Source organism: Drosophila arizonae, chromosome X (assembly GCF_054131065.1).
Source record: "Drosophila arizonae isolate 15081-1271.41 chromosome X, UAZ_ARI_1.0, whole genome shotgun sequence".
NCBI classification, from domain to species: Eukaryota; Metazoa; Arthropoda; class Insecta; order Diptera; family Drosophilidae; genus Drosophila; species Drosophila arizonae.
Window position 1 is genome coordinate 4811121 of NC_142927.1, and position 11385 is coordinate 4822505.

The window sequence follows — 11385 nt, forward strand, 5'->3', positions numbered from 1 at the left end:
GTTTCACTTGCTATTTGCCAGGTGGCAGCTTTGGTTATGAAACTAACCGATTAACTAAAATTAGACCGATTTTTTCGTTTATACAGTTTATTATTAATATTTACCTATCATAACATATAAAATTACTTGGGTATACTTTATAAATTATTGACTTTTGCAATGTAGCTTTTATAAACTGGCTAAAATAGTGACCGGTCGCTATTTATCGATACCTTTATTGTAAAATAGTTGTGACTATCGTGATATTTTAAGACTCACATACGGGTGACCTGTTATTGCTCATCCCTACAGCGGCCATTTGTTTACGGCACGTGTTGGTGGCAAAAACTGTTTTCAAAAAATATCGCAAAAATGGACAGCGAGGCAGATGACTATGAGGCCACTGGCTCTGAGCAGGAGTACGATGAGGATGAGCGTGAAATATTGAATGATCTGCGTAAAGAGCGAAAGAAGAAGGCAGACCAGCTCAAAAATCAAAAACTGGATGTTCTGTCGTTCAGTGATAGCGACGATCATGAAGAGGATGAGGATGTTGTGGGTAACTTAATGCGTGACAGCGACATTGAAGGGGCCGAGGATGACGATGGCGATCTGCCGGATACCATGGACTGGGGCACCAATAAAAAAGCCTACTACAATACAGATTTCGTGGATCCCGATTATAGCAGTTACACGGCCCAAGAGGAGGACATGGCCAAGGCCGAGGAGGAGGAGGCCAAAAAGATACAGCTGCGTCTGGCCAAGCAATTAACGGAGGCCGATTTCAAGCTAGATGACGTGGCGGTGCCGGTCGACGATAAGGATAAAGACGTGACCGTAAAGAGCATCACAGTCACGAGAGATCTGAAAGGCCTAACGGAACGCGAGCGTCTGCAACTGCTGCAAAAGGACTCGCCTGAATTTGTTGGCCTCACACAAGACTTTCAGCAACATCTGAGCGAAGTGCAACAGCTGACGGCGCCAGTTCTGAACTATGTGCGCAATCATCAGGTGCCCATGGTGCCGGCCCTGCAGTTCGCTCTGCTGTATCAGAATGTTCTGCTCACGCATTGCTCAAACGTCTCGTTCTACCTCCTGCTGAAGGCCAAACGCAGCAGCATCAAATACCATCCGGTGGTCAAGCGGCTGGTGCAGCTCAAGCAGCTACGCGAACAGCTAGCGCCACGCTACGAAGAGTACATACGACCACAGCTAGAGGCGCTGCTGGAGCGCATACAGGACGGCGATGCGTTCACCGTGCTGGATCCAACACAGCGCAAGGCCAAACTGCAAACAGTCAGCAAATACAATGGCACAGGGACAACAAATGCCAGAATTGACAAGGAGCCGCATGATGAGGACAATACTGATGGTGAAAGTGATAATGAGGATGCTGATGCTATTGCCGTTGGTGATGATGATGAAGATATGGATGAGGAGGAGCGGATGCTGGAGAAGGCGCTTCAGGAAGAGAACGAGCGGCGTGGCATTACCTATCAAATGGCCAAGAACAAGGGCCTGACGCCGGCTCGCAAAAAGGAGCTGCGAAATCCTCGCGTCAAGCATCGCGGCAAATACCGCAAGGCGCTCATCCGCCGCAAGGGAGCAGTGCGCAGCGTACGCAAGGAAACCAAAAGATACGGCGGCGAAATATCGGGCATCAAGGCCACCGTCACCAAGAGTATCAAATTCAAAACGTAATCCACAGTTCATCCTTAGGCTATGTAAGACAAAAATATATTCAAATCTTGTTCCACCATTCGAATGCTCAAATGCTTTTGTTGTTATGTTCATCAAATTTATTCAATTAGTTCACATAAGGTCGCCAGTTGCATTACATAACACGGGTGTACAGTGTACATATATATAGACATGTATATATATCCTTTCAATTATATATAGACATCTATATACATTTTTGTATTTAAGTCTAGTTGCCAAATCGCAAATTTGTTTTTCCTTTCTCCATTGTTAACAAAAAATATGTAAAGGGGAACAGCATGCACCGCAGCTGCTTCATGTGTTTTGCTTCAGGTTTTTCGTTTTCATCTTTGTTTTGGGGGATTCTCAAGAATCGAGTTATAGCTAACTTATCATACTATAAAAAACATCAATTGCTTATGTTAAGCTTAAATATTAAAGAGCTTGCGAAAGTCATCGTTGCTCTTTGGGGCAATTGGCACAGCCGTCAATGGCTGCTCCGCCGTCTCCTTGTCACTGTCATTCCCATTCCCATTATCATTGCCATTGGCATTGGCATTGGCATTGTTGCCATTGGCCGCATCGTTTGTACTGCTAACAGCTGCATCGTCGTCCAGTTCGAGCTTCTTGCGACGCTTCACCTCATTGAGCACGAGGCGTGTGGGTATCAGCGACGTTTGAATGCGACGTTTCTCTGGCTTCCTTTTATCACCGGCAGCTCCGGCTGCCGCCACGCCCGAGGATGTCGACGGCCCTGTGGGTAGCTTCGGTGGCGGATTGGAAATGGCAACCTCAATCTAAATCCAAATTCAAATTAGCATATGTTCTTTAAGCTGAATAAATGTTGGGTCTTACGTTTTGGCCGCCAATCTCTATGCCATTGCCGCCAATGACCGCGTTTTGCGCATCCTGCTCCTTCTCAAACTCAACGTAGGCAATGCCCTTGAATTTTTGATTGCTACTAGAATAGAACATATTTAACATAATTGAGTTTGTAAATCTTGACTGCACTTACGGTCTGTAGACCAAGCGCACATCCTTGATCACGCCAAAGCTTTCGAATGCATTGATTAAATCCTCTTTGGTACATTGGGGATATAGATTTTTAACAAATATCTTATTCATTTCCATATTTGCTGTAAGAGAAAGATGGAGAGAGAGACAGGGTATGATAGATAGAGAGAGAGAGAGAGGGAGCATTTTGTGGTTTTATAAAACTTACGTGAATACTTAAAATTAGATTCTTTTGCCTCTTTTGCTGGGGAGCTTGATGGCATTGTTTTCTTGGCAGCCGGCAACGGCTTCTTGGACGATTTGATGGCCGGCTTCCTTTCCGGCTTTTGGTATGCTGGCATTCGCCTAGTATTTGGCTGTTGCCAGGCTGGTTGACGCCTGTAGCTCTCCGCTTGTTCCATGTACGCCTCGCAATATTTCTGGCACTCGGCTATCGACTCATAGTTGCCAAAGCAGCGTTCGTGGCGACGATAGAATTCCATTATGATCTGCACTTCTGGTGTCATAGAGAGCGCCTCCAAGGCCTGCCTGAACACAATGGACACTTTCTCCCTCTTATTGTATTCGATCTCCATTTGGGCATAGGCGACCCACAGATGGGCCTTGACGCTGTTGCCCGGATAGCCTATGATCACATCGATTGTAATGTTAATTTGATATCAATAGATATTTCATGCAACTCACTGAAAATCTCACACCAGATGGAGGCTCCCTTATCGGGCGATTTTAGCTTCGCGTACTCCACCTGAGCCCAAAGCTGCAGCACCTCGAAGCAGGTGTCTGCCAGGTCGCCGTAGATCTCCGATAAACGATCCCACACCTCGCGGAAGGCGTTGCGCAACTGCTTGACCTGTGGAGCATTAGATTTAATACACATTTCACAAAAATATATGCTGTTCTATCGATAGGCACCTCCAGCTCGTTGTTGACATCGGTGTGACGCACGCGGTAGGCCAAGTAGTCTAGCTGCAGCTCCACATTCATTTCCATATGCGGCTCGAGCCGTTGCAGCTGGCGCTTAATCTCCGACTCCACTTGCTCCGTATTGAGTATGCTTTGCTCCAGTAGCTCCAAATACTTGTGATTGATCGCAATTGTTGGGTTTATCTGCAGCACACGGTTGATCAGCTCCATGGGCTTGCACTTCAAATAGCCATCGCATATGGCCGTGTGGTACATGTCTTCCGATTCCGGCTCTTTGGGCTTCTCCATATAGGCTATATAGTCCAGCCACAAGCGACTGTCATTGGGATATTTGGCGACGCAACGCTCGTATATCAATTTGGTCAGGGTGCATTTCATATTTGTGCTGAGCGACAAAGTTTCGGCCCTCAGCAGGTAGCTCTCCTGCAGCCAGGACGAGTTCTCTGCATTGCTTTTCAACTTCTGTTTGAACTCGTCAATTAGCTCTGCAATCGGCTCCATTTGATCCTGGTCGTAGTGCCAGGCCACGCAATTGGCGCTCAATGTTTGCTCAATCATTTCAATGCCGTCTTTTTCATCCAAAGATGCGACAAATCGGCGTGCTTCCTCAACGAAATCAATGCGTTCTAAGCCATAATCGGCCAGAATCTTTGCCCACATCTGCAGATGATCTGCGAGTGACTGTTCCATCAAGCTTTTGACAACAAATTCAGCCAGTTGGTCATCTGATTCATATGGAGTAGAGTAGGAGGTTGTTTATTTAACCTACTACCGCACATTTTCGACTTACCATAGAAGCTGGCCAAGGCCAGACTGCATTTTGTCTTAAAGACCTCCCACTCTGCCGGCGTCTGAGTGACCACCTTCAGAGCCTTGAGATAACGAAGCCATATATGCGACGGCACAGTTGAAAATTTCTGGAACTCATTGATGGCCACTTCAATCTTTTCAAAGATATTCAATTTGCTGCAGGCGAGAGCAGAGTTTAGCTGGAATCTAACAATGATATGATGCAAATGCGAACTTACAAGGCCGTGGTACATAATTCCACATAATGCCTATATTTCTTTTTGGTTATGCTCAATATGGCAGAAAACTCTTCGTCCAGCATTTGGTCATCGTGCGAATCGCTGGTGCCGACCAGTGAACTCAGGACACTCACTTCGCTCTCAGAATCGGAGGGCGCTTCACAGTCACTATTATCTCCGACGCTCGAATCTGAGCTTATTTCGATTGGCTGCTCGTTTACGATATTGTCGCCAGCTGAAGCTTTCGGCTGAAAATGAATCAAACAATTAATTTCAATATTGGCACTTACAATCTTCCGTAGCATTGACTTACATCAGCTCCACTGGACATTTTTTATTTAATATATTGTCTATTTGTACTGATCAAAATGAAGAAACTATTTAATTGTTTTAGTTTTAATGCAAAACTAAATTTTTGTTGTACTGAACGTGACGCCAGCTAGAGATGTGCTGCAAGCTGTCACCGACATTTAGTAAATGAGCTTTTATCGATGTTTTAAGCTGTTACAACTTCGAAAGCCAGTTTAAAAATGCAATACATTGGCATCAATCGCACTATTCAAAATGTCGAGAAATCAATATTCACATCGATATACAACTGATGAGTAGCAAATTTGTAGATTTGTAGTATTAGCATTAGCGTTTTGAAGTTGTCTTTAAATTATGGCTGGTTGACAGCACTGGTAAGATCGTGCGCAAATATCGGTTATCGATGAGTATTCTGTCTGCAGCCGTGACTTTTGCGCCTATGCTTCCCGCCAAAAATACATTTGCATTCGGCGTGCGACGGCAATTGCGCTTGCGAATCGTCTTCTTGTTATTCATTGTTAAAATATTGTTTGAAAATGGCACACGACGCGGAGCAGTACATAAAAGATATACAGCGCGAGTATGTGGACTTTCTGGACGACGAAGAGGATCAGGGCATCTATGCCGGTCATGTTAAGGACATGATTGCGGAGAAGAGCAAACGTCTGATCGTAAATATCAACGATCTAAAGCGCAAAAACCAACAGCGCGCATTGGGCCTGCTGAACAACGCCTCCGACGAGCAGCTGGCATTCGGGCGGGCACTCAAGGAATATGTCTCGACTGTGGATCCCAGCTATGCCAAACAGCACGAAGACTTCTTCGTGGGCTTCGAGGGCTGCTTTGGCAATCGTCATGTTACGCCTCGCTCCCTCACGTCCATCTACTTGGGCAATCTGGTTTGCGTGGAGGGCATTGTCACGAAGGTCTCCCTCATACATCCGAAGGTGGTGCGCAGCGTTCACTATTGTCCAGTCACACGGAAAGTGCTCGAGCGTAAATATACAGATCTCACCTCGTTCGAGGCGGTGCCCTCGAGCGCCGTCTATCCCACTAAGGACGACGATGGCAATCTGCTGGAAACCGAGTTCGGGCTGTCTGTCTATAAGGATCATCAGACACTAACCATACAGGAGATGCCGGAGAAGGCGCCAGCCGGCCAATTGCCACGCTCTGTAGACATCGTTTGTGATGATGATTTGGTGGACCGCTGCAAGCCCGGCGATCGCGTCCAGATCGTTGGCAACTACCGCTGCCTGCCGGGCAAACATGGCGGCTACACCTCGGGCACCTTCCGCACCGTCCTGCTGGCCAACAACATATCGCTGTTGAGCAAGGAGAGCAATCTGGACATCTCCCGTGAGGACATTATGCTCTGCAAGAAGCTGGCCAAGAACAATGACATCTTCGAGCTGCTCAGCAAGAGTCTGGCGCCCTCCATCCACGGCCACACGTTCGTCAAGCAGGCCATTCTCTGCCTGCTGCTCGGCGGCGTCGAGAAGGTGCTGCCCAATGGCACACGACTGCGTGGCGACATCAATATCCTGCTCATTGGTGATCCCTCGGTGGCGAAGTCGCAGCTGTTGCGCTATGTGCTCAACACGGCACCGCGTGCCATTCCAACCACTGGACGCGGCTCCAGCGGCGTCGGCTTGACGGCAGCGGTGACCACGGATCAGGAGACGGGCGAGAGACGCTTGGAGGCGGGCGCTATGGTGCTCGCTGATCGCGGCGTCGTCTGCATCGATGAATTCGACAAGATGAGCGACATCGATCGCACAGCCATACACGAGGTGATGGAACAGGGTCGCGTCACCATCTCAAAAGCCGGAATCCATGCCTCGCTCAATGCGCGCTGCTCGGTGCTGGCCGCCGCCAATCCGGTCTACGGGCGTGTAAGTATACCTCGAGAGGATAACCATATGTGGTCACATTTCATCAATCCGAATCCTCTTGCAGTATGATCAGTATAAAACGCCCATGGAGAACATTGGATTGCAGGACTCGTTGCTGTCCCGTTTCGATCTGCTGTTCGTCATGCTGGATGTCATTGACAGCGATGTGGATCAAATGATATCCGATCATGTGGTCCGCATGCATCGCTATCGCAACCCGAAGGAGGCGGACGGCGAGCCCCTCACCATGGGCAGCTCCTATGCCGATTCTCTGGCCTTTGTCTCCAACACAGAGCAGGTAAGAGCAGCATCCTCCACTCTCATAGTCGAACGTCAGTTCACATGATCGCATCTTGCAGAAGAAGGAAACGGAGCTGTATGAGAAATATGATGCACTGTTGCACGGCAAGTCAAGGAAGCGCCATGAGAAGATCCTGTCCGTGGAGTTTATGCGCAAATACATTCACATTGCCAAGTGCATGAAACCCAAGCTGACGGAGCAGGCGTGCGAGGCGATTGCCAATGAGTACTCGCGCCTGCGCTCCCAGGAGGCAGTCGAGTCGGATGTGGCACGCACACAGCCGATCACGGCGCGTACGCTGGAGACATTGATTCGTTTGTCCACGGCGCATGCGCGCGCTCGCATGTCCAAGACGGTGACCATGGAGGATGCCCATGCGGCCATTGAGCTGGTGCAGTACGCCTACTTCAAGAAGGTCCTGGAGAAGGAGCGCGCCAACAAGCGACGTCGCAATGGCAACGGCTCCTCCGACGAGGAGGAGGAGGAGGAGGAGAATACAACTACTGCTACTGCAAATACAGCAACACCCTCGCGTCGTCCCAAACGCACACGCACCGAACCCGATCCAACCATCGACAGCGACGAGGAGATTGAGCCGCCCCAGCCGGATGCGGGCGATTTGACGCGTCGCGAGACCCGTCGCTCCTTGCCACTGCGTCAGCACAGCGAAACCACTGGCACAGAGTCGGCTAGCCAGGCCAGCTCGGAGCCCACAACAGCCACGCCCGCCAGCATCAGTGATGCACGGCTTGGCGTCTTCAAGAACAGCCTGCAGCGTCTGTTCCGCGAGGCACGCGAGCAGAGCCTCACGCTGCAGCGCATCACGACGGCGATCAATGAGAACAACGCGGAGCCCTTCACGGCCGGCGAGGTGGATGCGGCCATGCACCGGATGACCGAGGACAACCAGATAATGCTCGCTGACGACATTGTCTTTCTTATCTAACCATCAGCCATATCTGTATATGTTCATATATATCGAATGGATTCACATATTCAACAATCATCATTCATCTCGTTCTCCTTTGCAGCACGTACAAATTCTCTATGTCTAGCGATTAAGTCTTTTATATCATTATTTTTTTTGTTTGTTCATTCCATATTCAAAATAAAAAGTTGGCGCTCTTGTAAACAAATTCATTTAAATCAATTGCCTTAACTATTTTTTCCATTTTGCTGATTGCTCGTCTGATAAGATTTGACTATCTCTGCAGTTGGGCACGTGGAATGCTAACTGTCTGCTGGCGCTATATTGACTTCATAGCAGTCAGATTCCAATTAGAGCTAATGAGTAGACTGACGCTATGCTGCAATATTCCAATCAGAACTTAATGCTGCTTCGTATTGGAATCTCTGCTGGTAGCTCTGAAATCTAATGAAATGTTATGCGAATTTAAAAACGGAAATGTTAAAACTCATATTTAATAATACTTCACAAACATCGATATATGTATATATATACACATGTACATACATGTATACATATATATGTATATAGATATTGGACATTAATATCAATCATTTATTTTACATTAATAGGAATAATTTGCGAACGTGAGATAATGTGACTAAATCGTTGCAAATCGTTGCTTTGCTAACGGCAATTGCAACATACATATATGTATATATGTATATATATATACAATTTGAAAGTTTCTCTTCGTATTCTTTTCGGCTTGGAAAACATTTGCGGATATGATTAGTTTGTACACAAATTCAATTTACTTAGGCGCTAAATTGGGCTTTAAGGAAAGGAACAAACAACAGGCGCACATATACATATATCGAGATATTCAAATATATATACATACATATCTATAGCTTTTACAGTGGTGACTCCATCTCTCGTCGGAGAGTGTGTTGTGTCTTGTTTATCATTTAACAATTTATAGGCTTAATTTAAACACATAAACATATTTAGAAAATATATAAGGTAGGGGAGTAGAGGGGAATTTGTAGGCGGATGTGGATGTAGATGTGGGAGGGAACTTAGCTAATGCCCTGCACAAACGATCAAAGATTCACAACGTTCCTCAGATCGGATGGCAGCAACTCTTTCATGCATTCTATCTGCGCCCGAATCTGCCGCTGCGCGGTGTTGGCATTGCCCTCGAGCTGCGCCTTGTCGCTGTAGAGATTCAGTTTCTGTTTTAACTTGAGTATCATGTCGATTATTTCCACCTCCTGCTTGTCGTGCGCCCAGTGCTCCAGATTCGCCTCCGATAGCGCCTGCAGCTGCAGATCCTGCAGTGTGAGCTGCAGCTCTCGGTGCCGCGACTCGTACCAGCCACGGAAATTGGGCGACCGGACGAAGCGCCGATAGAGGCCCTTCCAGTCGCCCTTCAGCGTGGAGGTCAACTGCGGTCCGGCTGCCTCGAGCGTGGCCAGAAAATCGTCCAGCTTGAAGGAGCTGGCATTGGGCGCCGACTTGAACGGACTGATGTCCTTCTGCAGCGGCATCAGCGAGGCCATATAGCGCTCCAGCGGTATCATAAAGCTCTGGGTCAGCTCCAGCAGATGCCGCCGAATCAGCGCCGTCTGCACATGCTCCGGCCGCTTGGTCTTGATGCCCAGCAGCACCTTCTTGATCAGCGTCTTGTCCTTCTTCAAGTACGGCTTGTACTTGGTGTGCAGTCCAGCAGTCGAGCTGTCCCCAGCAGCCGCCAGGCTGCCATTCAGGATGTTGTGATTGGTGCCGCTGGGCTGGGCGGGCTTGGCGCTCGCACTGGTCGCGTTGCGCGTGTTCTTGTGCAGCTCCTGTTGCATGTTCTTCTGCAAGCAAACAGAGAGGTTAGAGAGCGGGCTGCTAGAGAGTGGGGGATGCAACTGACCTGATTATCCACCAGGCGCAGCATGTGCGGCCAATCCTTGAACAGCTTGACAAAGAACGGATTAGTCACACCCAGTATTACGGCTGGTATGGGCCGATTGTTGCACTCTTGGGTGAACTCCTTGAACTCGCTGTCGTGTATGGTGAAGTAGGGCCGTGCCTCGGCACAGTATTCCAGCGGGGCTATCAACGCAACCAGAGCCTGCACCATGTGTGAGCAGTCGGCGGGCGAGGTGCCTACCACCACAATTGGCTCCGATGTGATGACCAGCTCCCACAGCGTATACAAATGGTCGATGACATAGCTAAGGCTGTGGAACAGCTCCAGTTCGTTGACGGACGCCAGCACCTTGACGGATGTGGGCAGCTGTTCCGGCTGCTCATCGATCGATGGCGGCGCCAATGCTGCTGCTGCTGCTGCAGCCGCCGCTAACTTGCGACTGCTGCTGCTGCTTGCCTTGGGTATGCATATCTGGTAATTATACTCGAGCAGGGGCAACTTCAGCGTCTGCCCGACCATCAGTGCTGGCCACTGTCGGTTGATTTGACTGCAGGCGCGATGCAACAGCTCGTTGCCCTCCTCGAAGTACTTGGGCGCCAGCTGGGCGAGCACGTCGTAGTAGAGATTGAAGAATGGCAGTCGCGTTATTATGATCAGACTCTTTTGGAAATAGCCGCGCGGCAGATTGGGATCGCGCTTCTGGCGGAAGTAGACAAAGCCCCAGTAGTGGCTGCTATCGTAGCGCATGGCCGGCGCACAGTCTAAATTGTAATTTTGCAAATTAACGGGCATTTCATGTTTTGTATGCTGAAATGCTCGCAGGCGCATATGGAACTTGGTGTCGCCCATACAGCCAGAATTGGAATCTGGGAAAGCCATGTAGCAAATGTTGCTAACCTCCTGATCGCTGGGCATAAACTCGGCGGGATAAACGTATTCGAGAGCCTGGCCCAGGTTCAGGTCGAACGTAACGACACAAAAACAATGCACCCATTGTGATAGACGGATCCAATCATCTGGTAATTCGTTTGATACGCTTGTCGCATCGTCGTCCCCTGACGCCTGGTGTCCATCGTTCGCGTATTGCCGTGGCCTGGCCTCTGTGTTCATGATTGGTTCAACTTGGCGAGTGTTGTTATTGTTGTTTCACTGCATGAGGAGCTGCCTAGTTCTACTTTCACTTCCAATGTTAATGTTATTTATTTGTGCTTGGTTTGCCAGAGTTGCCATCTAGTCTTTGCGATTTATATATCGAGCAGCAGTCTGGCAGCTTTCACAACGAACGATACGAAATTAAGTATCGATAACTCATTTGATATCGAATTTGCATTTGATTTAATGACCCGCCACAAAAAAAGCCATTTTCTCCCTTTATGGTGTTCGCACGGTTATTGCGACGAAAA

The 11385-nt window shown here is 48.4% G+C and overlaps 4 protein-coding genes across 6 annotated transcripts; 2 read left to right on the plus strand and 2 right to left on the minus strand.

Annotated features, from left to right (window-relative positions):
- The first annotated feature begins 134 nt into the window (after window positions 1-134).
- On the plus strand, window positions 135-1752 carry Sas10 (UTP3 small subunit processome component Sas10). The gene has a single exon (XM_018014818.2). The coding sequence runs from the start codon at window positions 352-354 to the stop codon at window positions 1678-1680; it is 1329 nt and encodes a 442-aa protein (XP_017870307.1). The 5' UTR covers window positions 135-351; the 3' UTR covers window positions 1681-1752.
- A 3-nt stretch (window positions 1753-1755) lies between these two features.
- Rnp4F (RNA-binding protein 4F) lies at window positions 1756-5123 on the minus strand. Of its 2 annotated transcripts, none has more exons than XM_018014803.2 (9): window positions 4960-5123; window positions 4647-4894; window positions 4409-4584; window positions 3607-4343; window positions 3379-3544; window positions 2903-3319; window positions 2696-2816; window positions 2536-2638; window positions 1756-2477 (listed from the first exon to the last, which is right to left on the minus strand). In XM_018014803.2, exons 1-9 carry the CDS (start codon window positions 4975-4977, stop codon window positions 2109-2111), a joined length of 2355 nt encoding a protein of 784 aa, XP_017870292.2. In that variant the 5' UTR covers window positions 4978-5123; the 3' UTR covers window positions 1756-2108. The 2 variants fall into 2 exon arrangements, with proteins under 2 accessions (XP_017870292.2, XP_017870291.2); XM_018014802.2 differs by having other exon boundaries at window positions 2536-2641.
- Window positions 5124-5322: 199 nt separating this feature from the next.
- Window positions 5323-8297, plus strand: Mcm3 (minichromosome maintenance 3). Its single transcript, XM_018014800.2, has 3 exons — window positions 5323-6850; window positions 6915-7148; window positions 7210-8297. Exons 1-3 carry the CDS (start codon window positions 5492-5494, stop codon window positions 8095-8097), a joined length of 2481 nt encoding a protein of 826 aa, XP_017870289.1. The 5' UTR covers window positions 5323-5491; the 3' UTR covers window positions 8098-8297.
- Window positions 8298-8557: 260 nt separating this feature from the next.
- Window positions 8558-11317, minus strand: LOC108618697 (protein DENND6B). Of its 2 annotated transcripts, none has more exons than XM_089475980.1 (2): window positions 9983-11317; window positions 8558-9920 (listed from the first exon to the last, which is right to left on the minus strand). In XM_089475980.1, exons 1-2 carry the CDS (start codon window positions 11090-11092, stop codon window positions 9165-9167), a joined length of 1866 nt encoding a protein of 621 aa, XP_089332106.1. In that variant the 5' UTR covers window positions 11093-11317; the 3' UTR covers window positions 8558-9164. The 2 variants fall into 2 exon arrangements, with proteins under 2 accessions (XP_089332106.1, XP_017870296.1); XM_018014807.2 differs by having other exon boundaries at window positions 8558-9923.
- Window positions 11318-11385: the final 68 nt, after the last annotated feature.

What these genes read in the sequence shown, in the direction of transcription:
- Sas10 (XM_018014818.2), top strand. Translation starts at nt 352, where the DNA reads ATGGACAGCGAGGCAGATGACTATGAGGCCACTGGCTCTGAGCAGGAG.
- Rnp4F (XM_018014802.2), bottom strand. An exon ending in ATGTCAACAACGAGCTGGAG is followed by an intron (nt 3,545 to 3,606) that starts GTGCCTATCGAT and finishes AATGCTCCACAG; the next exon opens with GTCAAGCAGTTGCGCAACGC. An exon ending in GTGCGCTTGGTCTACAGACC is followed by an intron (nt 2,642 to 2,695) that starts GTAAGTGCAGTC and finishes GTTCTATTCTAG; the next exon opens with TAGCAATCAAAAATTCAAGG.
- Mcm3 (XM_018014800.2), top strand. Translation starts at nt 5,492, where the DNA reads ATGGCACACGACGCGGAGCAGTACATAAAAGATATACAGCGCGAGTAT. An exon ending in CCAATCCGGTCTACGGGCGT is followed by an intron (nt 6,851 to 6,914) that starts GTAAGTATACCT and finishes ATCCTCTTGCAG; the next exon opens with TATGATCAGTATAAAACGCC. An exon ending in TTGTCTCCAACACAGAGCAG is followed by an intron (nt 7,149 to 7,209) that starts GTAAGAGCAGCA and finishes CGCATCTTGCAG; the next exon opens with AAGAAGGAAACGGAGCTGTA.
- LOC108618697 (XM_018014807.2), bottom strand. Translation starts at nt 11,092, where the DNA reads ATGAACACAGAGGCCAGGCCACGGCAATACGCGAACGATGGACACCAG. An exon ending in TGCGCCTGGTGGATAATCAG is followed by an intron (nt 9,924 to 9,982) that starts GTCAGTTGCATC and finishes GTTTGCTTGCAG; the next exon opens with AAGAACATGCAACAGGAGCT.